A 25,293-nucleotide genomic window follows, 5' to 3' on the forward strand; every position below is an offset into this window, starting at 1 on the left:
AGTGCTAATTAGCAAATGTTTGCATGCTAAAGGGCTAAACTCATGAAATTAATCTGGTAAATATTACCTGTGAAACATCAGCACAGCAGCCTAGTCACTGTGAGCTTGTTGTCATACCAGCGGTGGAGTGAATACGGTGGAGACTGGAGCCATTTTGACACGTGGAAATTCACTGATGCAAATAGGGAATTCTGACATTTGGCAGTATACCTTTTAACTTTTGCACTGGTTCATTTTGCATTGCACTGATACACAGCAACTTACCCGTTTGATAATCAAAATATCTGCTGCTCTCTCTGCTCTCCCTCATCTCTCTTATTAACTCATCATTCTGTATGCACTGGACTGGAAATCTGAATGTACATATGATTGTGTGTCCTTGTTCTTAGATATGTTTGATTCTATGCCTGAGCAAAGCCCTACCACAGAATCCAAAGCTGCTACCACTCCTAGCGTAGACCTTTTTGGTTCAGGTACAGGAGCTGATATCCATTTCTCTTTGTGTGGAACCTCTTCATCTCTTCTGGTTTCCATACGTTCCACTTCTCTGTCAACTGTTTTTTATTCCCCACACGTCTTGGTTTGTCCCCCATAGTGGTATGAGAACTGTGCATGTAACCCACTTGTCAAGTCTTGTGGCTGCTTTCTGTCTACGCTGTGTCTTTTTCTACCTGCCACGCTAATACTTTTCTTTGCTCCCGGTCCTCCGTGGTTTTCTTCTTTCTCGTATTCTGCCTCATGCTTGCGCTGGTAATTTAGACCTTCCTGCTGTTTCACGCGGGCCATCTCCTTTGCCCGAGCCGGCTCCGGTTGGAGACATCGTGACCGGTGAGTTAAGCTGCTTTATAGTTACTGCATCACTGTTTTCCCATCCTTTTTCATGAAGAGTGCAGCCAGCCTCAGCTATCATTAAATTTTTTTGCATGGTGCTGGTGTCTGCATACACCAGTTCTGTACTTCAAAATGGTGCACTCTTCAAGGATGTGGATATACAGTTAAGATGCAGGGATGCCTGCTTCTTCTCTGCATGTCTGCTAGCCTTTTAGAACAGGCATAATAATGCAAGAGCAGAGCGTTCTCCCCTACAGATTAAGCTGTGACTGAGGAATGTAGCCATTTAGACCTGAGAGTAATTGAAGACATTACTGCTTCTGTCTCTGCCCATCTCTCTGTTCAGACACATTTCAGTCTCCAGCTCCAGCTGCAGCTCCAGCCCCAGCTCCAGCTCCAGCTCCGGCTCCTGCTGCTGCTGCTGCTGCTGCTGCTGCAGCAGCTCCTGCCACTGCCGCTCCTGCTGCAGCTCCCGCCCCAGAGGCCTCCTCTCCACCCAAAGCAGAGCCGGCACCTGTCATTGACCTACTGGGTACTGTACCATAGAACACACATACATATCTCTTCACAACAGCATGTAGATTGCTAAAATGTGCATTTTCTAATTTTATTTTTCTCTTCTGGGTATCTTTACCATCCTCAGTTGTTACAATAAGTTCTTGTTTAAGTGACCAGTGAGGCTGGTGTTGTCTAGATGTGGTGATGGACTCTTTGTTAGACTGCAGACAGATCCTATGTATATACATTTATGTATATATAAAACAGACAGCATTAGTCAGTAGCCAACAGTTACATTCCCCAAAATGAGAATTAGACTGTGTTTGTGTTTGTGTGTGTGTGTCTCTGTCTAGAGTCCCCCCTACCCCCCACTAAATGTAGATTTAAATTTCAAGTCACCTTTATTTTGTCTGGGAAAATGAACGCACTGGAGTAAAAACGATGAGAGATGTATGTCTTTCCTCCAGGACTTACGGTCAAGTGTGTGTCAGTTGTCATTTGGTCCATTGCTCTGGTCCAGACCAACATTTTCTCAACCTAGGCCGCACAAAACTTTGTACAGACAATTATGGTTCCCAGGGGTTGAATCCGAGACTGCGGCATGAGATTGACATCTTTGGTTTTTAGTGAAATATAATTACAACCACAGGATTACAGTGAAATTTGCTGTAGACACCGCAGGAAACTTCTTGGACAGGCTTGGACTTTCTTGTGCTGCACCCATTGCATTATAGTCTTTATGCAAGATTTCATTTAAATCAGATTTGCATGCTTAACCATTATTATAGAAAATATTAAAGGAAACTATATGGAAAGCTTGTGCTGCTCTTATTAAATAAATCTCAGGATTTTTGTGGGTGACAGGGACCAGGAGAGTGGGGTGTAACACCGCTGTAATGATAATAATAAATACATTTTCTGAAAATTCTTTTTTGGAGGTTGACATTTGCAAATGTAAGCATGTTAGCACACCAAAAGTGAACACTGTAAACATTTTACCTGCTAAACATTAGCATGCTGGCATTGTCATTGTGAGTTTAAGCTGACATTAGCATTTAGCTTAAAGCACTGCTTTGCAGCCTCAAACAGCTGCTAGCATGGCTGTAGACTCTTAATTTTGTTTTAGTTTAGTTTATTTAGTTTATCAAGGGACAGTGTGCAATAGCATTAATCATTTACAAGAGATGAGGAGATGGTTGCACCAGATTTAGCAATAACTGCTAATTTCCATCTGTAGTCCCAACATATAGTTTACAATATAACCCTAACCCTAACCCTGTAACATAAATAATTTCCCCTCGGGGATCAATAAAGTATTTCTGATTCTGATTCTGATACACAGACCACAATCTAAAAAAACAAAGAAAACCTAAAATACAGATGAACAGAGGACAGCACAGAGACAATACAGACATACAATTTCCACATTTAAAATAACCAAGTTGTTACAGTGCAGGGAGGAACAACTTACAAAACACTAAAAGGCAGTCCAAGTAGCAGCTCCTGATATAAAGTACAAGGCAGGAATGTGCATAGATAAAGTGCTGGTGTTGCTGTTGGTAGTCGACAAAGTGCTCATAGCTGCAAAAAAAGTTACAGAGTTGATTATAGTTTAGAGTACAACAATAAGAAACCTAAATACCAACGATGGTAATTCAGGATTGCAGGGATGATTAAATACCAACAATGGTAATATGACAGAAATATCTGTAACAGAGCTCAGATAAACAGCAGAAGAGAGAAACGCAAAACGAGACATAATGACAGAAAATCAGACAGGAAATCTGACAGCAGCACCTAGTGTTGGCAACATTGCTTACTCAGGAGCCATTTCTTTGTGGCAAGGCAGAAACTGCGATAATTCCTGTTGATTTTCAAATCACTAGGGAGTCTATTCCATTCTCCGATGGCCTTGATGGAGAAAGCAGATTGACCAAAGGATGACTTTCTTTGTGGGATTTTACAGTCTCCTCTCGTCGCAGATCTTAAAGCTCTTGTTCTCTGTTCAGAGCAGGGGAGTATGAATTTTTTCAATGGTGGGGGGGCCGCATTATTGATTATTTTATGTACCAAGCAAATGTTTGATAATGTACTTACATTGTTGAAGCTTAGTAAATTGTATTTGGAGAGAATGTTGCAGTGGTGGTGCTGTCTTGGTTTTCTGTCCAGAACCTTCAATGCTTGCCTGTAGAGAGATCTGATTGGATTTAGAGTGGTCTGGTTAGCTTGGGTCCAACATGGCATACAGTATCTCATGTGGGGGAGTATCATAGCATTGAAGTACATTTTTACATTTTTGGTGTATTAGTCCTGCACATTTTATGCCAAAACCCACTCCAGGACAAATAAAGCAAATGCAGGCATGACATGGCCTCAAATTATTTTATTACTGTTTATGTTATGAAAATAAAACTGCATACATTATGACTTCAGACTGACAGAAAAGGTCCCATCAGGGCTGGGGATCTTTCTTTGTCCACACTAACCTTCCTTCTCTATTTGATGTTTTGTTAACTTTGGTGATTTCAGTTATAGTTTTAAAAAGAAGATAATCAAGATAAGATAATCTTGTCTCCTACCCCCCATTGTGTCCCAGTGTGTGGTCCAGGGCTGACCTCTCACCCCTTTCTGCCCTCCATGCTGCATTGTGGATAACTGGACGGCCCTGCAGACTCCTTTGCCAGTCCTGTGGAGGAGAAGCAGAGCTCTGCTCCTGGAGGGCCTGGAGATGATCTGCTGGGAGGTGAGTTTCCTCTGACTGTCTTTTTATGGGGTGACACTGAAGTATTTTTATGGAAATTAAGGTTGAATTATAAAGGCTGAAAGTACCAGGGAATTTTGATAAGATGTCTGCAAAAAGTTTTTAGCTGGCAACTGGCTGACAGAAATGTTTTATGTTGATTAAGAAATTATGCAGGAGGAAATGACGGAGATGCATTTGTCAGATTAGTAATGACACAGAGTTGGCAGGACTGGTTATTACACAGCAGTTCCAAAGTGGATTTGGACTGGAAATGTCTGTAAAATGTCTGTCCACCTTGTCCTTTTAGTGATGTCATAGCCAATTTCTCGCCCATCTCATTTCTGTCACTGTGGTGTGGGCAGTATTTCATGAATTAGAGTATTACAAAAGTTTAATCTGTTTTCATCTTTGTACATAAAAGAAATATGACATTGCCAACACGCACAGTGTAGTCATGCATGCAGACAGACATCTTGCTTGCACGGCAGCATTTGTAAATGTACTTTCAGTATGCAAAATGTAAATGTAGGATCCCGTGCACCTAACCTGTTGGTCGTGATGAGCCACTCTATCTAAATATTCCATGAAATGTTAAAGTCCTGCATTCAAATTTCTACTGAAGGTACAGCTTATCAGGAAAAATGAAAATAATACAAGTTAAAGTACTTAGGGGTCATATATGGAAGGAAAAACAAAATAAAAATCTTACGCTACAGAAAGTTTTATTCATTTTTTTTATTTATCTCTTCTGTCTTGAGAAACAATGGATAATTTGTTAGTTTAAGTTAAGATGAAATGAAAAATGCATTTTTAACCCTTTTAGATTACATTCCTGGACAATTGCACTAATTCACCAATATATGCCAAAAAAATTTAATTTTTTTTTTTCATCTTATGTATAATGTTTTCCTCCTGGCAAACAAAATACAGTATGACGTGTGCTTACGTAAGCTAGTACCAACTAACTTCAACCAACAATATCACAACATTCACCCATGAATCAATCTGCAACTTTTAGCAGCACAAGGCCATGATTACGTTAGCTAGCTAGCGGCAGCATGCTACGTCATTGTGTCTTAAATTCCCTAAAATACTGTGGTTACAGGCCATGAGCTAGAATTTATTCTCTTGAGAAAAGCGGGATCTGTGTGAGCTCCAGATTATTATAAATTATTAATTTTACAGTGGATTGCTGCAGCAACTAATGTTAAATGGACCATGTGATAGGCTTTGTCTCTCTCTGCCTGACAGATGCTACTATCTTGTCAGCTTGTCACCATCAGGGCCTTACTATTATGGCACACCCAACTGTCAGCAAAACAATGTGGCTAGGTCTAATTAGCCTATTTAATTCATTAATCTAATTCATTCATCTTCTTGTTATCCTCCTCCTGATCGGTGTGGAGCCAGCAGTCCTCTGTATCTTCACATCTGGCGTAACTCTAAGCTTGTCCACTTTTAGCGCTCCAATCAAATGTGAAGGATTTGATATAAATCCCTTTTGTAATTGTACACTGATCAAATATCCCATTTCACTGGCGATTACATCACAGTACAGAAGATGAAGACGCTCTAACTTCTGTCACTTCAAATGTAATCACCTGAGAAATTTAGAGGGGAAATCATTTGGGCTATCAATAGATTAAAAAAATGAATCTAAATAATTAGATGCCCTGTGATTAATTAATCTAAATTAATTGCATGCATCAATTTTTGCTGTGAAAGTATTTAAAAAATTCCAATGTAAATAAATTTTGGCAGACGTGTCGTAGTGAAGCTGCTGCATTTTGGACACAATTGGTCCTCCTGTATTTTACCAGCAACATTGGTCTGCAGTCCATTGCAATCCATTTTGCAAGGGAGTTAGTTAGGTGGTCACAAGCAGGCTTACTCAGTTTGCGTCTGAACGCCTGGTCGAGTGTGGCTTGACAAGGCTGGCTACTAGCGCTAGCACCAGAGGCTGTGCTAGCTCAGGCCTTCGCTGCTAAATGCTTTGCGTTGAGGTGATATTTCAAGTTTGAAGTTCTCTGATGGTACAAAAATTCCTTCCTGCAGAAAATGCAGAGAACAGTGCTCCTATCAACAGTTCCAGCTGGGCGCTTCCTAAATGTTAATGTTCCATTCACTGGGCTAAGTAGCGTTGTCCCATCTACCTCCATGTGACAATGCCACTGTAGCCTTCAGTGACGCACCGGGTCAAAGGGCACCATGGAACACAATTAATCAGCATTAATTTTTTTTAGGCCCCTTTTATGGCTCTTTTTCTGTCATTTATTTATCGAAATAAACACGTTATTTTGACAGCCCTAGTAATCTGAAATGTATGAGTTAATGTACTTTCTATCACTAAAAGGGAACCATGCTTTCTCCTTGTTTAGATTTGTTTCATTATTTTATTTATCGCTGAACATTTGATTGAACATTTGGCATATGATGCAATTTTTTCATCTATTTTCTTGTCTTGGTGTACTTTACTATGTCCTGGTTGGATACTGTTGTACAAATATATTTCAGTTATTGTTTTTAATAAGATCTAGTGATGTGAATGGTTGAGTAATGTGCTGTATTATATCCTGTTTGTCTGTGCTGTATACTGCCACCATTTGCTGCTGCCCTGATCAACTTTCCCCATAGGGATAACCAAAATTTCATTTTGCTATCAAGATGTCTCTGTTGTGTCAGTAATCATATTTCATGTGTGTTTCTCATGAAATTAGGGTGAGTCAGACAACAGCAGAACATAAAATATCACAGTTACAGTCCTGTCTGTTATCTCCCTCAGGCCTGATGTCGCCCACCCTGGCTCCCACAGCTGCCCCTGCTCTAGCTCCAGCCTTGGCTCCAGCTCCAGCCTCGGCCCCGGCCCAGAACGACCTCCTGGAATCTGGTTTTGATGCTCTAGGCTCCCTTACTGCTCCAACACCACCTGTACCTGCTGCAGCACCAATAGTCCCAACTGTGCCAGAACCTGCAACCACCACACCAGCACCCTCTGGTGGCTTTGATGCTTCAAGTAAGTGGATCATGATACGTTATAAACAATTTCTTTACTTTTTTTGTTTCATTTTAGAAATCTGTCTCATTGCCATGCCTTCATTTGAGAATTTCAAAGAGTATTTTGTTTATATTTGCACAGGTCATTTGCTTGATGCACATTTATCTGCCCTGGTTCATTTAAAGCTACATTAACCATGACCTAGTTATCTCTTCCTGCTGAGAGCTTGACTACTGCATGAATGACACACTGACATGTGCTGCTGTCACTGTTCTCCTTACGTACAACGGTTGTTTTTGCTGACTGCTTAACTGCTCAGCACTGCTGCCTCTCTCGCAATGATTTTTCTTTATCTCTTCTCTTGTACTTCTCACACTTTCACAAATGCTGTGCTTTCTCCACCTCTCCACCTGCTCACCCACCTCCCTCTGCAATCTTTCTTTCTTTCTTTCTTTCTTTCTTTCTTTCTTTCTGCTGCACACCCTCTCTCTTCTGCTCCATTTTACCCCCCCACCCCACCCCTTCCACTCTGCTGGGTCTTTTTTTGCTTCTTCTAATCTGTGATTGGTGAGTTTCACCCGGCAGTAAATTTCAGCATGTGCAGTTTGGAAGAGTCTCTCGTTTCTGCGTCTTTGCATGTTGCAGTTTGACCCCCGATTGTCTCCTGCATGAGACAAAACCTACTGTATTGATGTTTATTTGCCCTTGGTCTTTTGGAGCAGTGGCCACATGCCATCAAGGCCCTACTCTGCAGAGTCTGCAGGTTTTATGTATTTTATATCTTTGTATTTTTTTTACAATTGGTTCATTAAACCTGTGAAGCCTCTTCAACAAATAAAATTGATCACTATATCCAATAATGCAGTGTTTCTTAACCAGTAATACTTGTATCCCAGAGGGTACTTTTGCAGTTGCAAGATGGTATGAAAGATTACGTAGGAATTTTTTTAAATTAGGCTTTGAGTAGAAAACAATATTCACTTATTAGTTGGTTATCACACCTGCATGAAAATTAGTGACATTATGTAGAGAGAAGTCTCAACAGCTGAAGAGTCTTTGCTTGAAGTATCGGATTACTAGTTAAGAAAGTTAGCTTAAAGTAATGGATAAATTGTTTAAGTAGTTAGCTAAAAGAAAGCGATAACTGATTGAAATAGTTAGCTAGTGGTTGGAATAATTAGCTAAAAAAAGTGATAAATGATTGAAAGAATCAGCTAAAAGTAACAGATACACGGTTGGAATACTTAGGTAAAAGAAGCGATAAATGATTGAAATAGGTAGCTAAAAACCAATGAATGAGTTGCTGAGAAAGTCAGCTAAAAGTAATGGGTACTTGGTTGGAATAGTTAGCTAAAAAAAAGTGATAAATGAAAGAGTTAGCTAAAAGTAATGGATGCGGTTGAAATAGTTAGCTAAAAGAAAGCAATAACTGATTGAAATAGTTAGCTAAAAGTAATAGATACGTGCTTGGAATAGTTAGCTAAAAAAAAGTGATAAATGATTGAAAGAGTCAGCTAAAAGTAGATATGCAGTTGGAATAGTTAGCTAAAAGAAAGCGATAAATGATTGAAATACTTAACTAAAAAGCAATGAATAAATTGTTGAGAAAGTCAGCTAAAAGTAATGGATGCGTGGTTAGAATAGTTAGCTAAAAGAAAGTGATAAATTATTGAAATAGTTAGCTAAAATTAATGGATACATGGTTGGAATAGTTAGCTAAAAGAAAGCAAATTATTGATATAGTTAGCTAAAAGTAATGTATATGTGGTTGAAATTGTTAGCTAAAAGTAATGGATACATGGTTGGAATAGTTAGCTAAAAGAAAGCAATAAAATATTGCTAAAAGTAATGTATACGTGGTTGAAATTGTTAGCTAAAATTAATGGATACATGGTTGGAAGAGTTAGCTAAAAGAAAGCAATAAATTGGTGATATAGTTAGCTAAAAATAATGTATACGTGGTTGAAATTGTTAGCTAAAATTAATGAAAACATTCTTTAAATTGTTAGCCAAAAGAAAGCAATAATAATAGAAAATGTTTTAGCTAATAATAGTTAGCTAAAACAATGGATACATTGTTGAAATAGTAGGCTTAATGTCATGGATATATTGTTAAAAGGCTATATGAATAAAATGGTTAAATGGTTGAAATATCCAGACTCTGCCAATCCCAGTTATAATATAGTACAAATACAAACTTGATAAAGCCGACCTAAACTCTGACAGTTCCATTGTACTGTAATGAAACAGTATTGCTTTATATGAATAATCTTGTTAAATGACATCCTCTTAAAAATCAATTCAGATGAATTACTATATTTAAAACCTGACAAGTGGTGTTGATGAAGGGTTACTTAAGTTCATCTGACAGGGTTGTGGACGTACATCAGACAAGGTTAGAGGCCACCACCTTAGTAAATTCACCTTCAACAAGTTTTCATCACAGTGCCTCTGTAGAGCTTGGTTGGAATAAAAACCTGTAAACTCTTTGGTCCTGATGACACCTGGTTCAAAACCAGTGTTTTATTCCAAAATCAGCCAGTATTTAAATTCCTGAGATGTGATTATGTAAACTGGCTAAGCAACTAGCCAAGTGAGTGCAGTTGCTGTAATTATGTCCCTTTGAATGCACAGATATACTTACAGTACAGCCCTATATTGTGCATGTGATGCCCAGCTCACTACTGATGCTGTCACAGCTGGATTGTCCTCTCACCATGCCTGGTCTCACATCTGCCCTCTGCTTGTGTTATATCTAGATTAGGGATTTGCAGGTTTGTAATCTGTGTTGTTTCTCTGATGTCCCGCCATTCCCATCCTGTCCCCAAGTGTTTGATGGATTAGGCGACTTGCTGATGCCCGCCATAACGCCCCAGAGCACCGGGGGCAGCACAGCTGGAAGCACAGCAGGAAGCATGGGAACTCCTGTCGCAGCGGGAAGCATCGCAGCCGCTCCCCCCGCCACACCACCCCCCTCTAAAACCGTCGGAGGAGACCTGGACTCATCTCTGGCCAACCTGATTGGAGGTAGACTGCAGCTTTGCTTGTCTGGAAGCTCAGTCATTTCTGTTTCTTATAAATATTTAATATTTACATAGAAATGTAACTTGTAACTCTTTCTTTCTTCTCTTTAGACCTTGGAGTAAAGAAAAAGTAAGTGTGTGTTTATAGATGTAAATTCTATGTGTGATGCGTGAAGGCTTAAACACATATGTATTGTTCTAATGGAGCTGCAGTGTTTGTAGATTTTTGAAAGAAATGAATATCTTTTTTAAAATAAAGAAAGTCTTCAAAGTCATTAAATTATTTAATCATAGGATATAAAAGGGTGCACAATTCTCACAACTGATCAGGGTCCCTTTAAACACCATGTCCTCAATTGATTTTTGACTTTGTTACACCAGATTTTGTCATATGCGCTGTTGACTTATAGTTGTATCTAACCAGTACTTTGTTTTGAGCTCATTTTTGGGGTTTGGTTTTATTAAATTATAGGTTGATAATTGAGTGTGGGGAAACCTGTGTCTGCAGTCACCACTCCAAGCATTAGTAGTATGATAGGACAAGTGGCACAGAGGCTGAGGTGTGTCCTGTGTTTGATTTCCTTTAGGGACCCACAGAGTGAGAAGAAGCTGACAGGAGGCGCCAACTGGATGCCACATGTAGCCCCCACAAGCTGGGCTACACCGGGAGCCCCCATGGTAAGAACAGCAAGGACAAAGCAGCCCCTCACCATGCTATCACACTCTATCCAATGAGCACTTTCGCTGCAAACTGAGTTTGGGGCTGTGCCTACTGCCACAGTCTCATGACGTGACAAACAACAAAGATAAACATGACAAAAGAAAAAATGTTGTTTACTATTGTCACCATTTGATGCACCTTGTTCTTCCTGTCTCTCTAGGCTGGTGCCGCCCCTGGAGCACCTGGGGCACCTGTAGCAGCCATGGTGCCACCGATGAGCACACAGCCCGGCTTTGGCATAGTGAGCTTTTTTCTTGTATAGAAAATTATCTAAATTTTAACAGTAAACTTTTATTGGCTTTTGAATTAGCAGGGTAACCCTTGTCACAGTTAACACATACATACTATCTAGATCATTTTGAAAGCAAGTGATGATTAATCCGGTTATTCCTTAAAAGTCTCAGTCTACTGTGTTGTTCCTGTCCTACCAGCCTCCTGCAGGAGGACCCGGAGCTCCCATGATGCAACCCTTAATGGGGCAGCCTATGATGGGACAGCCCATGATGAGACCTCCCTTCACAGGGGTGGCTGGAGCTGCACCCGGAGCCGCTGCACCAGGAGCACCGGTAACAAACCACACATAGTGAACCTCACAGTGTCTATACATACACAAACGAGTTTTTAATGCATCACATTTTTCCCCTATTTTCCCAGCTTCCTACAGGACCTGCGAGCCAGAGCCCCAAGAAACCCAAGGACCCTTTGGCAGAACTCGACCTCAAAGACTTCTTATAACGCCCCAGGTGGGAGCTCAGAGCAGTACTTTTAGTATATTCAGTACAGCATGACTAGCATCCCTAGCTGCCATATGGGAGCTAAAATAACATACCTTTGGTGGACAGAGAGTTCACATGGCTCATGCACCACTACAATGTTTAAATTACAGAGATACTTGTTTCCAAATCCTAAGAATTTGTTTGCAGAGTTGAGAAATGACTTCAACATAGATTAGTCAATATTTCTTAATATAACAGTGCCTCTGTGAAGGAAAGTGGAGTGCTTTTTGAGTGTTGGAAAACACTGATAACCTCTGTTGCACTCAATTACGTCTACTCTGCTACCAGGTACAGCACCTGCAGATGAAGCTGGTGATCCATGTTTCCAACTTTTTTCTGATTTTAACAAATTTATACCATCTGTGCTGCTCTGTCAAATAGCATGAAATAGTGAATAAGTATAAGCTTCTCACTTCTCAATGTCCTTTTTAAAAATATAATCTTGGTTGTTACAGCTGGCTACCCTTTCAATTACACAAAAATTAAGTTCAGTAATTTTTACAAAGTGCACCTTGTTACACACTTAGGGCCCATTTGATCTATAGCAAATGGTCTAAAGTACATGGCATGAGTGCATTTAGGGCATGTCCAACTCCACTTTTACTACTTATATGGCGCATAATCTGGGCTCAAAGTAATTCGCAAGGGGCAACGTGTTCGTATTTAGTCCCATAATGACAGGTGGGTGTTGGACGTAACATTTATCCAACCAATCAGTATGTCATCTCTCATTCCCTTTAAAAGCCAGGTGCACCTGCACCTGGCGCAGCGCTATTTACATGGCAGATTTGGCAAATTGGAAAAGCGAGTGGTTTTCTGCTGAGAGTAATGCAGTAGGAGCAGTAATGTCACTGCAGCAAATATTGTGGGACATTTAAGCAGCAATTTAAAAACTGTAGTCATAAACTTTAGAGAGGAAACAGAACTAAACTTTTAGCTTCTGAAAATCATTCTGACTTTAGACCAAGTTTTTGTTGGTCAAGGGTGTAATCACTTCCTGCTGCCTCAAAATAACAATATGCTACCAATGCATCTGAATACACCTTATTTTAAGACCCACATGCCCACTGGCCCACAGATGAGTGCAAGTATTTACACAGTGTGGGCACTGGTTGTGAAAATGACAACTGCACCGGTCTGAAACTAGCAGTGACAGTTGAGCTGCACTATGCGTCCCATTGTGCCCGGTGTAAGATGGTGCACTTTGCATTCAAGTGGAATGTTTAAAATTAATATTCTCAGAATTATTTCGATTTCAATAGATTATTGGCTACTTACTAGTGCTGCTTTGCACTATTTAAAATGATAACCACAAGAACTATTTGACTGATGTTGAAATGTTCTCTATTTCCTGTCTTCCAGCTGCTTTCTTCTCTGGAGCAGGGCCCTCTCACCTTTTACCTGGTGTCTGTCAACATCTCAGGATGTTCAGCTACTCAACCTTATAAGAGCCTCTTATCTCCATCCCGCCCATCAACACCCCACCCTTCTCCTGTGTGATGTCGTAGCACAAACTGTGAAAGTGAACCATAGCGGATTATATATAAATATATATATGAAAAAAAGAGAAAAAAAAAAACAAGCGTGTCCTTATGTAGATGTACTAATCTTTTGTCTAAACAAAATCACTCAAAACCCTGACAAAAAAGTCCACAGAAGTAAGTGAAAGAAAGTGAAGGCGTATGTGTTTAGATTTCTTTCTAGTGTTGAGTTGAATGATGGATGTGCTTTGGTGTCCTAAGCCCCACCCACCATCCCATATTTGTCCCTGCCTCCTTACAAAGGGGGAGGAGCTCTTCTTTGTCCCACTCTGATTGGATGAGAGTGGTAAACAAAGCCCCGGTAGATTTTTGGAGAACCATGTTGTGTGTTGTTTACAGAAAGGTCCTCGTTGATGTACATAGATTTCGCTGGCGAGGATTACGTCTCTATTCTGTATGTCTGTTGAAGAGAAATATAAATGTGACTCTGACATGAAATTGTAAGAAGTTGTGTGAGTAACCTTCTATTTCCCGTCATCTTTTGAAAGTATTTGGAAACAAATATGAATACTGCTATAGGATTAATATACTGTATATGAAGAAACAACTTCCATGGGCTTCTGAATCATACCAGACCAGCAAGTGATCCTTTTTGTTTGTTTCTTTTTTTACTTGTGGCTTATTTTTCTATGTTTCTTTATTTGTCTTTTTGTCCAGTGTTATTTATACGTTCTGTTTCTGTTAGAATAATCCTCCAGGCGGCTGTCGATATTTGCTGGCATTGCTATGAAAGAACATATCTTACAACCTACTTCCACAGAAAATGCTTCAGTTACCTTCAGTCACAAAAATAAACTCAAACTGTCTCTCAATATAACTGTACATGTTTCTAGCTGCGGTTTTGACACGACCCATGTGGATATATCTGTTGCCTGTGCTTTCATTATCGGTATGATTGTTTTTGTATTTAGAGTAAGATATTACATTGCAGTACCAAACTCTGTGTTCAGACAGATCAAAGCAAGACAAAGGATTTCAAAGGATACCAGACAACTCGCATGTTTATCCAGCAGGAAGGACACTTCAAAAAAGTCAGAATCAGTAAGATTTTAAAGGTGCCCTATTGAGTTCAGTTTACACCCATTGTTTCCCACCAAATAAGATTTGGCCTTAATCTGTAGGGATTTTCTTCATCATAAATTCTGAAACAGTGATTTTTCGATACATATTGATTCTGAATATTTAAGTTATTTCAATACGTTATCTTCAGTATCGATACACCAGTAACAGCTGCTCTTTTTCATTCTCTCTTGTTGTTAATGTTTACTACAGTTATTCTGCTGTTCTCTGCAATAAGAAGAAAGAAAGAAAGTTGTTGTTATCATGGTATAGCCTTGTTATATTTATTTTTTAAGAAAAAATTCAATTTTATGCCCTTTAGTCAATTCCCCATTGTATCAAAAATGGTATCAAATATCAATATTTTCCAAGGCGTTGTATTGAAGTTAGAATTTCCAGTATCATGACAGCACTATTTTAGAAGGCTTCTTTATTTCAAAAACTTTAAAACCCAAGTCGTTTACATACAAAATGGGGGGCCTGGTTATCAAAATATTGCTTAATAGGGCTACTAGCGATAAAAAAACTCCACAGGGTACCTTTAAGTTCCGTGTCACTTACCTGTTGCACTCTGTGCTGTTGAATAAAATGAAAGTGTGTGCCTGCACTGCTGCTATGGCAATATTAAAATTACAGCAAATTAATAAAGGTCACCTGAAAATGCAGACAAACAAAACAAATAAATCACATTTGACTGCTCTCTGAACAACCTTTGCTTAAGATGTTGATTTGATCATTGCTGACCTGCGGCTCATTGTCAGCTGAACAGTACTTATTGTTAGTGATGTGCACAGTGTGGAAATCCACAGGAGGCCACTGTCACCCTAACCATGATCTTGTCCCCAAAAGCATCTTAACACAAAGCACCTCTGTTCCTGCAGACTTACAATGGAATCAAAATGTTGATGTGCGTTTGGACAGCTGTGCAACACCAGAGGTCCCAGTCCCGTGCTGTAAATCAGACTGATGTAACACTTACTCTGTGTGTTGTCTTTTCAGTGGACTGAATAAGTGACTGGTGGTGAGAATCTGATATGATTCTGAGAGAATAATGGGAGATTAACATTTTTCATGACTGAATTATTAAAGTTGTATTTTTGTTTAGTTGTAAATTTATTTTATTTACTATGGCCCTCCCCAGTGCATGTAAGCCCTTTGAGGTGCAATAAATTCAATGACGGATTGAACTGCCCATGAAGGATTTCTTTTCTTCTATGCCATGAAGATAATAGAAATGTCCATGTTGTGAATTTGTGTCCATAACCTCAACAGTAGCCTCTGTTCATGAAGTCCTATTCCTAACTTGGTAAAGTGGACAAATGCTCTGTGCCCCCAGACCCTCAGGGGCCCCATGTGCATCATGTGTCACTTGGTTTTTGGTAGAAAGTACAAATTTGTTAGGGAATTTGCACCACTGAAGTACAAAACAGACTAATGCAGATCTGACATTTCAGCCCTGTATGAAAATGTAGTTTCTACACTTCAATTTATTCATATCTCATTTTATTCATTGATACAAATTCCCCCAAAAACAGTTGTGCTAACTCAAATTACCAAAAATGAATTAACACAGAAAACCAGCATAGGTGCACTAATAGCTTTCTGGGTCTGGGTGTGTGACGAAGTATGTTTTTTTTTCTTTAGACATTTTTTCTCTTTTATGGCACTGATTCAGTATGCAAGAGCTTCCTCAGGCAGGTGTGAAAGAAAAATTGCATTTCCTGCTCTAATTTCTTCTAGAAGACATTCTTGTTTTCTCTTTCATACCCGCCTAAGGAGGATCTTGCAGATCAAAACATGACCTTAAAAAAAGAGAAAAATGCCTTGTGTGGACTACAGGCCGAGCAACAACCTGTACACATTTACCTATTTTTAGTTGATTTTACTTACTTGCTGTGTAGAAGTCCAATATTTACTCTTTAGCCGCTAAATGCTCCACTATGTTCACCAGCTAGCTGCCAACTTTGTTTGCACTCTGGTACTGGCCAGGTAGCATACAGTGGATTGACTAGAACTTTTTTGTTTAAATGAAAACAGCCTGCAGTTGAAAATGATGCTGATGAGAGTAGTGGGAGTGAACCCAAACATTAAAGATGTGGGTCAGAAAACCAAAACAATAAGCTGAGGACAGGGATGGGGGAAGCAGTGGGTGGCCTCCGGGGCTCCAACCCTGAAAGTTTTCTCAAAAGCCCCAAATCTATACTAAAATTCATTAAATTGTATATATTAGAGTTAATGGTCTTCTGTTGGCATAATACTAAATTCAGAGTATTGGCAGATACTTGGCATAGTTGGGGATTCTTGATTTGTAATAGAGCAGCCCAGATTATTAAGGCATGGATTCAAATGTAGCAGATTTGCCCGCTAAACATTCATTCTGTGAAATCTAATCCAGCATAGAATAACAGAAATAGGGTTTAAGATTAGTAATGCTGTTTACGCCCAATTCCCACCCTATCAAAATTAGTCATCATCAACATCTGTCATGCCATGGTTTCAGAATGATGAAGACATTTGGAGAACAATCAGATACAAGATATGATGCAGGCTCTACAGGATTTTTCCCTTGGCAGCTATCATGTTTTGGCCCAAATGATGTACAGACATTTAAGTATTCTATTATCTCAATTGACTTGAAAAATAGTGCACATAGCTGCTGTAATGGCCCCTGGACCCCCCTTGTTTTGGGGCTGAGCCCCAAATGTTTATAACATCTCCGCCCCTCAGGAGAAGAGCTGAAAGGAAATGCAGAATTGGATGGTTAGTCTCTGTGAGTTCAATACTGTGCACAGCATCTTTCACATTACACATACTTAGTCATTTGATCTATCGTTAATATAGAAAATATTTTTTAAGTGCATCATAATGCCAAACAGGTCAAAAGTTAGGGGTGTCAAAAGGGGCCAAACAACAAACTTTTGCCCTGGAGTCCTTTTGCAAAATAATCCAGCTATGCTGATCAGTGGTTTGATTTATGGTGATGCATTAAGCTGTTGTTGAGACAGAACATTTTTAAACAGTTAATTAAATGATGCAGGAACTCTTATCGGTGGTGGTCTCATGATAACAATCTTCCACAAACCAGTGTGTAACATTAAAAATGTTTTTGTATTTTCACAAACACACACACACAAGTAGCAATCTTGGTTTAATGGTTGGTAGTCTTCAATCTGCATCATTAATCTCAGGCATTTGGTATTCAAAAAGACTTTTTGGAACAAAAACAACATGGAAAATAAAAAAATATCACATCCCAGATTTGAATTTGTTATTATACAACAATATTGTCCTTGTAATCTCATTTAACCCTTAGAATTAGAAAAATCTCAACAGCTCAAGTAAATCATTAAATGGTTAAGTCCCATCTTAACACAACCCAAATTTGTAGCCTTACATAAAATACATAGTTACAGTACTAGGCTATCAAAATATATTCTGAGAAGTCTCCCCTCCCTCAATAAAAAGTTAACAGTTCCATAAATTAGCACCACGTCTTCTGGATAAGCACCGATATATTTATGTGCACAACAATGAAACCACATTTCACTGCGTTGCAAGAACAGAGGAAAGATAGTGTGACTCACAAATCAGAAAATATAAAATCTATCCAGGGTCCATTAGGACCCTTTCTCTATTTAGACAGAGGAACAGTCTTTTTAAAAAGGTAGTTGTAAAAAAGGTTCTAGATATACACAATGCAAAACACCAGCTTCTTCAGTTAAAATGTTTATAAAAAGTTATCTCAATATCTCTATGAAGTTCATTTGTAAAACAAAAGTTACATTAATTTCTTCTGGGTCTTTTGTCCAAGCCAATGCACACACTTGGCTTTACAGTGGTGGAGAACTCTCGAAAATGCAACTGTCTCCATACAAAGCCTAGTTGGAATATTAGACAAATGTACCAGGGGCTTTGCTCACAAACATTTAGATATACACGCTTTCCAACACTGTATCCAAAAATGTCAAATCTTTAAAAAGAAAGAGTCAAAACAGAAAGCAAAACTGCAGATCTGAATGATCTGTAAAACATACAATACATATTTTTTCTCAGTTGTTTTTTCTTAGCAAATAAATTAGAAAAGTTTAAGAGCCACAGTTCTCTTGAAGTGCTGACAAGTTTCTGTTGTCAACACTGAGTCTGTATGGCTGTGTGTGTGTAGGTCAGTGTAGCAGGAGTCACTGGGAGGCACAGGAGGTAACAGGGAGGCAGGAGGACAAGAGGCAGTCGTTGGGCCCCTGGCTGGTGATGAGAGGTGGGGTGTCCCTTGTATAGAGGTGGGTCTGAGGGATTGGAGAGGGGTGGTGGTTAAGGGGGGTCCTGTGTTGTCTTAAGCTACCTGGCACTCACTTGAGTCCCCGTGGACCCAGTAACAGATCTGGGCATATTTGAGAGGCGTTATCCGCACTGCCACGTTGTAATCCTGCTGCATCCCGTTTCCATTTACATCCACCCACTGGTGACCAGAGAATACCCCAATGATCTTCCTCGTCCACTTCTTCTTTCCTGGCTCTTTGAGGCGGATGTAGATCCCAGAGCCACTGGAGCCTGGTTTGGCATCGCAGTACTGGTACAACAAATCATTGGACTCCTCAGAGACGGAGCAGAACCGGTACACCAGGTTGCCAGGACGGTCATCGTCAAAGCCAGAGAAGTGGATCCTCCCAGCAGGAAGCTTCTTGACAGAGGGGATAACACCCAGATCCATGTGCTTGACTTTTGGGGCTCTCTTCAGCTCCAAAACCGCATAGTCATAATCTGCAGCCAGTCCGTCAGCCACACCTTTGAACCAGCCCTTGGGCACTTGGGTCTTCTTGACACCGGTCCACCTAAATGAAGGTTTCCCTGATTCCACACTTCGCCGACTCCTGCTCTTTCTACCTTTCCCTTTTCCTCTACGCTCCCCTTTGCCATCATTCTCTTCCTTTTCCTGCACTTCCTCTTTATCTTTGTCTCCCTTTCTCCTTCTGCCCTTTCCTCGCCCTCCTCTGCCTTTGCCTCCTTTCCCTCGCCTGGACTTCTCCTTTAGAACGCCAACACGCAGCTTCTGCGCCCCATCTAGATAATCCTTCCCATCATGGATGCAGTGGGCAGCGGTCAGCACATGTTTAGGTGACACAAGAACCCCGGAGCATCCTGTGGAGATCTTCACAGAGGTGGAGAAGGGATATTTGGTGCAGAACTGCTTATCAGAGATGGTAAAGCGGGTATCTGTGCCGTACACCTCTCGTTTGTGGCGAGAGCTAGACGAGATATTTCCAGACCAGGCTGTCACCTCATTGAGGCCCTGCACAGAAACTGAGGTATACGTGCGCGTTCCATTCTCATAAACTGTCTCGTAGGACAGGAACTGCTCCAGGTCATCCAGAGTGGTGGCTGGAAGGCGACGCTGACACTCAATCCCACAGGTCCCACTCAGCTCTGGTGGAGGATGGGCTGAAAAGTTTGGGCTGCTTAGAGGCACAGTGCGTCTTTTCCTTACCAGAGGCACCTTCCACTGTGGCCAGGTATACTCGTCATCGATTGCATTCTCCTCAGCAGCTACAGCCACCACCACAGCCAGCACCGTCACCGGGAGCAGCACACACAGGGGTATGGGGCCCATTGTTAAGTTGGGCCTGGCTCTGAAATATAAAGAGTAGAAAGGAAGACTTAGGGACACTCTGAAATAGAGGTGCAAAGATACAAAGAGCTATTAGCAATGTGTGGCTGTGTGAATGGCAATGTCAGTTGGCTGGTCAGTCCACCACTTTGGTCAAGAATGAAATATCTTAACATCTATTGGCTGGATTACCAGGAAATATTGTACATTTATGTGTCTCAGAATTGTGGCTCTCAACCTTTTATATGTAAAGGACCCCTAAATTGGTACACATTAGGTCACAGACTCCCATTTAATAAGATTTTGCTTCAAGGACCTCTATCTGACTTTGGTTGTTAGATATGATTAAGACCAGGATTCTTTAATAGTCAAATACACTTGAGGAGAAAACTGTAAAGGAAGGGAAACCTTCCTCACATTGAACTCACTGAATTAAATAGTGAAAACAAACTATTCCTCATAATTCTGGGGACCCCCTAGAACTTCTTCTTCATGATCAACCTAAGTGACCCCCTGACTTCTCCTCTTACACCTTCATGATGTTTACTTTTTTAGTGAGATGTCTGGACAGCTATTGGATGGATTAGCATAACATTTGGTACAGATATTCATGGTGCCCAGAGGATTAATCCAAATCACTAGTGAGTTTTCATCTAGTGATGAGTCAGGTCAAAGTTTTCACTGATACTGTGAAGTATCTCCATATGTACAAGCTGGATTGCCATTAAATTTGCTACAGACATTCATGGTTCCTAGAAGATGAACCCTAAACCTAATAATGTGATCCCCTTACATTTACTCAAGGACCACCATGTGGTTAACATGTTTAGTTTTGAGTAAAATGTCTCAGCAACTATTGGATGGATGGTGCGCAAGGTAGAAGTTTCCTCATAGGCTTTCTTCAAGAAAGCCCAGTCTAATAGAAATCTATTCATTTTAACCCAAACTATGACTTTTTTCCAAACATTAACCAAAAGATCTCTTTCTGGTAGAAAGCCCTCAAAGAAAATTTCTCCCTACTGCTGAAATGGCGCACACTGCTACAGACATTTAGCCTGGTGAGACCATCCTGATGACGTTAGCTCAACATTCTATTTCCCCTTTGTATCAGTCGAGACTTGGTGCTGCCCCAAATACTTTCCAGGAATTAAAATCCAAATGGGGCCATTCAGGGATCTGCACCAGAGTTGACAACATAAGCAGTCAATCAGGGACTACATTGTAATTGATGTTAAATGCAGGCAGCAGCCTGCAGAACAGTAATGGTGGCTCTCAAAGCAACGAGCACTAACTCTAATGTGGGTAGAATGAACACAGCATTAAGTTAAGTGGCAGAAATAGAGTCAACGACAGCAATTAAACAAGAGCAAGAGCACACACTTGCAGTTTCTTTGAGGAAAAGAAGTTTTGCCGTTCTTCCAGTTGGATTAGAGAAAAGCTTGATTTATCAACTGGTTCCGTTGGTGATGACAAAGAAGTTCCCTGATGTTTTGTCACACTGATTGGCTGAAGGAGTTTGTCTGTTAAGGTGAGTACTCCCACTGAAAGTGTTTGGGGTGGCATCGAGTCCAGACTGATACAGAAAGTGAAACAGAATGTTGAGCTCTCATCATCAGGATGATCTTACCAGGCTGACACAATTTTTTCTCAGGATAAATTATAATCACTTTGGTAATCACCTTGCTTCCCCCCTGGTGCTATCATCAGCCTCTTAGCCTTTAAGATAAGCAATCACATCACCATTCAAACAGATCTGGTGTCATTGCATCACCTTTCTTAATGCCTTAATAATATAATACTGCTTGTGACAACCCTCACTTTAGTCTCTAAGTGAGTTCAGCAACCATCCATATCCAACAGAGCTTTGTGATTCTGTGATATCAGTTTAACTACTGATCAACTCTGCTAAGTAGGGGGGGAACAAATGGCACTCTATAGCAAACAGTCAATCTTGTTTGGAATCTTAAATTCATTTCAAACACATCCAAAAAGTTGGAAAACTCAGAATTCCTTGAACTGAGAATATCCTTTATCAAATATGCCTCCATGTCCAGAAAATATAAACACAGATCCATGTATGACCACAGGGAGGCAGTGCAGCCCTGTATATTACAGACATCCAGTGGGTCCAGTGCTGTAAACAGCTCAGCAGCTTGTGGCAGCACAGTAAAGTCCAGTTGTTTTAAAGAGCATTCCTCAAAACACTCAAGTTTGCAGAAAGGGACTGGTGCCGTTACGTAAAGAAACAGCACTCTGTATATAATATATAAAACATTTCTCCAGTGTTGATACATTAGCTGTGTGGTTGAGAGGAGATTTATGTCCTCTGAGTGTTGCTGGAGGCTGCGGGCAGCAAGGAGGAGAGGATGAACCCTGATCCTCTGAATGGGCTGAGACAGTGGCTTGGGGGTTTGCCACAATGGTTAACCTTCCCCTTCAGTAATGACCATATCTGGTTTCCTTAGCTCCACTCCACTCCTTGTCATGCATACAGATGACATCAAACACAGAGGCTACGTGGGCTGCAGACAGCCTGCTGGTTCATGCTTCTACTGTACGAGTGTGATGCTGCCAATAGTCCTGATAACCTCATAAAGAAAATTACAATTTGGGCGAGTTTTAATACATTCAGCAGACCATCACTTAACGACAAGAGTAGGAGAGCTTTGTTTCGTCAGTGTGCCTGTGGTGATGAGGTCACACAGGCGATTCCAAACACAAAATGATTTGGATGCTGTTCTTTGAATAGCAGGAGTGCAAATCCAACAGTTAATTCTGAACAGGAGTCCAGAGTGAAAAGCCACAGTGATTGCATTCATTCTGGCTGTTTGAGGGGGTTAAATGGAGTGTGACAGACAGGCTGACATTTGGGGAATCCAGCTGGAGAACAAACCTTTAGGAAGGACAGCCAAATTTGGCCAGGGGGTCCACAGAGACACATTCCCTTTCAATTAGATGTTTGTGCAGCGTGAAAATGAGACTGTGCCTGGTTTGGCAAAGCTCCCAGGAGACACAGCTGAGAGGGAGAATGTACAGCATCACCTGTGGACCATAGCAGTGCATCATCATCCACTGCAGAGACACTGTCTAAATCTCCCTTTTTAGTTGAAACTACCAAGAATACCTTTTTCATTCCAGCTTTGTTTGCCAGTAAGTGCACTGTCATCCAGCTGAGTCCCACTGCAAAGGAGACTATCTGGATTAAGTTAACCACAGCTTCCAATAAAACATACCCAGTGGCCAACATCTAACCAGCCCCAAACAGACGGTAATAAAATACAAGCCCACAAGAGCTGTAAAACAGTCTCAATAAATGAGAATACAAAAATGACCCTTAAAGTTTCTGTTCAACTTCACACTCCCACCGCCAGACTCAGACATAACACAAATCTAGGCAAAAGCCTGCAATTATTCAGCATAGAGTGGAAAGTGATATGCTGCCATGATGACTCCTGGTCACAGACGGCGCTCATTTGAACAATTTTCCACTGCAGTCAGCTGAACAAGAAGCTGTGCCCTCTCCATCCCTCAGTGGAGGAAGTCACAGGAGGCACCCAGGAGACGGAGTGACCAAAGGATGGCGCTATGGCGCAGTTGTCCATCTCTTACTGCATGGGTCACCATCTATTCTCTAGTTCAACACCACGTTTAATAAAAAAGATAGCTTCATTCATTTTGACCTGTCCTGTCTACATCTCAGGCACAACAACCACAGGACCAGACACTACCAGTGCTCAACAAGAAGAAAGTGTGCCAAAAAAGGTCTCATTTGGAAATATTTAAAATGTTTGATAAAAATCTAAGCCCTGTGTTTCCTTATTCCAAAAATAACAAAAATCACCATTAGCATTGTAATGCATTAAACACATCATTACATAAGATATCCAATGAATTGTGGAAAAACATCTGTAATTCCACATCTGTTACAGCATCGCAACTGGATGTGGACAAAAGAGGGACAATGTGTCTATTAGTTATAAAGAGACTTAATGCGCGGATTAAATAACGTCTTAAAATCAATAATAATGATAATAATAATAATAATAATAATATTAATAATAACAGTCAAAAAGTCTCAAAACAAAGACATAAATAAGGTATTTTGTGCACCACTTAGGCTATAAAATCCAATTTAGTCCTTCCAAAATAGTCAAAATGTGCACCCTGAGAGAGAAGAAGCATCAACCCAAACGGGACGAAATCGATTAAAAAAAACATGAAAAATATGAAATAATTTTTGAAAAACAGAGAAATAAAGAGCACATTTCCATTGTTCATTTAACTGCAAAATGACAAAGGCTTCCTACCTGCTTGCATCCGATTGTTGGATACGCCAAATCCGCAATGTATTGTTTGTTTTCCCTAGAAATATACAAATATGATCCCACTAGAAAACAAACGCTACTGCATCCCAGACGTCCTGGTATCAGCAGGGCGACGGCTCCCTTCTCCTCATTGCTTCTTGTGAGAGAAAGTCTCAGCCGGGACGCTCCGCTCAGGCTGCACTTGATGCTGAGGAGGAGGGAGGGATGGAGGGAGGGGGGAGGAGAGGGGGAGGCGAAAAAAAAAAACCTCAAAAGGACTTTTTCACTTGTGACAAAAGCTGTTCACATATGGGTGGGACCAGACCAAGCGATCTAACTAAAGGCTGAATCGAGTCAGTCAGTGGTCTATTCAGCGGCAGCGCAGTGGGGAGGTGTGCCGGTGTACAGCAGGCTGCGGGCGGCAGACCAGCCAGCCGGCAGGAGGAGAGACAAATGAAGAGCGCCTCAGTCAATGGGACTCTGAGAGGACTGTGGAGGAATTAATTCTACTGCTCTCTACAGTAGATTCATAGGCGTTTCCAGTCTGAGCCTCAACATCTGCAGCACTTTTATCCTACACGTCCAGTGAAGTGTAAACACTGAATACTTTAGTATATGCACCCAAACTAAATCCTTACACCTGTCATAAACATGACTCTTCACAATCACCATAGCCTTCATAAAAGTGTATTTTTTTTTAATGTTTTTAGATTTTCGTTTTTGAGAGGATTATTGGCTTAACATTCATCCTCTTAACCCATGTTTCATAAAAACACCACAGGTGGCTGAAACCCAACACCTATTGGCAGTGTTGCAGTTAAGACCACCTTAATGGAGACCAAGTCATTATCAAGATTGACAGGTTGAGACCAAGTCAAGACAAGACCAGACCAGTGTGAGTCCCCCACTACATGACATACTTACAGTAAAATGTGAAACATGCAAAGAAAACTCCACATTCCCATAAAAACACCAACAGAAAACAAATGAAGACTCTTTTTCATTCACCTCTTTTATTACCATATATACTGAATGTGTGTCTGTACAAGTGTACTATGAGAAATGTCTTGATAAAATAATCAGAAGGCAAGGCAGAGGTGAATTTTATGTGTGGGCAGGTTTCTTTGGTTTCTATGAGCAAACAAATACAAACAAACAATGTGCAGCTAAAGTCAGCATAATATTCAACACTCCTTTTTG

General features: G+C 40.5%; 2 protein-coding genes across 12 annotated transcripts in view; one reads left to right on the forward strand and one right to left on the reverse strand.

The window, feature by feature from the left end:
* Window positions 1–15,379, forward strand: part of snap91a (synaptosome associated protein 91a) — a 70,647-nt gene extending 55,268 nt beyond the window's left edge. For 2 of the 11 annotated variants that reach the window (XM_033640274.2, XM_078171953.1), the window contains exons 17-28: window positions 390–473; window positions 760–828; window positions 1,178–1,363; window positions 4,001–4,072; window positions 6,855–7,085; window positions 9,897–10,094; window positions 10,202–10,220; window positions 10,678–10,768; window positions 10,972–11,052; window positions 11,243–11,377; window positions 11,466–11,554; window positions 12,950–15,379. In XM_033640274.2, the coding sequence (XP_033496165.1) occupies window positions 390–473; window positions 760–828; window positions 1,178–1,363; window positions 4,001–4,072; window positions 6,855–7,085; window positions 9,897–10,094; window positions 10,202–10,220; window positions 10,678–10,768; window positions 10,972–11,052; window positions 11,243–11,377; window positions 11,466–11,546 (1,247 nt within the window). In that variant the 3' untranslated portion in view covers window positions 11,547–11,554; window positions 12,950–15,379. The remainder of the gene's footprint in view (window positions 1–389; window positions 474–759; window positions 829–1,177; window positions 1,364–4,000; window positions 4,073–6,854; window positions 7,086–9,896; window positions 10,095–10,201; window positions 10,221–10,677; window positions 10,769–10,971; window positions 11,053–11,242; window positions 11,378–11,465; window positions 11,555–12,949) is intronic. The other 9 variants (XM_078171952.1, XM_078171954.1, XM_078171955.1 and 6 more) reach the window with 5 other exon arrangements.
* Window positions 15,380–17,322: 1,943 nt separating this feature from the next.
* Window positions 17,323–24,282, reverse strand: prss35 (serine protease 35). Its single transcript, XM_033639767.2, has 2 exons — window positions 24,097–24,282; window positions 17,323–19,811 (listed from the first exon to the last, which is right to left on the reverse strand). Exon 2 carries the CDS (start codon window positions 19,790–19,792, stop codon window positions 18,518–18,520), a length of 1,275 nt encoding a protein of 424 aa, XP_033495658.1. The 5' UTR covers window positions 19,793–19,811; window positions 24,097–24,282; the 3' UTR covers window positions 17,323–18,517.
* Between the last annotated feature and the right edge of the window lie 1,011 nt (window positions 24,283–25,293).

This window comes from Epinephelus lanceolatus, chromosome 10 (assembly GCF_041903045.1).
Source record: "Epinephelus lanceolatus isolate andai-2023 chromosome 10, ASM4190304v1, whole genome shotgun sequence".
In the NCBI taxonomy this organism is placed as follows: Eukaryota; Metazoa; Chordata; class Actinopteri; order Perciformes; family Serranidae; genus Epinephelus; species Epinephelus lanceolatus.

Bases quoted from the DNA above. Each gene is read 5' to 3' on its own strand.
- prss35 (XM_033639767.2), bottom strand. From the start codon at position 19,792: ATGGGCCCCATACCCCTGTGTGTGCTGCTCCCGGTGACGGTGCTGGCT.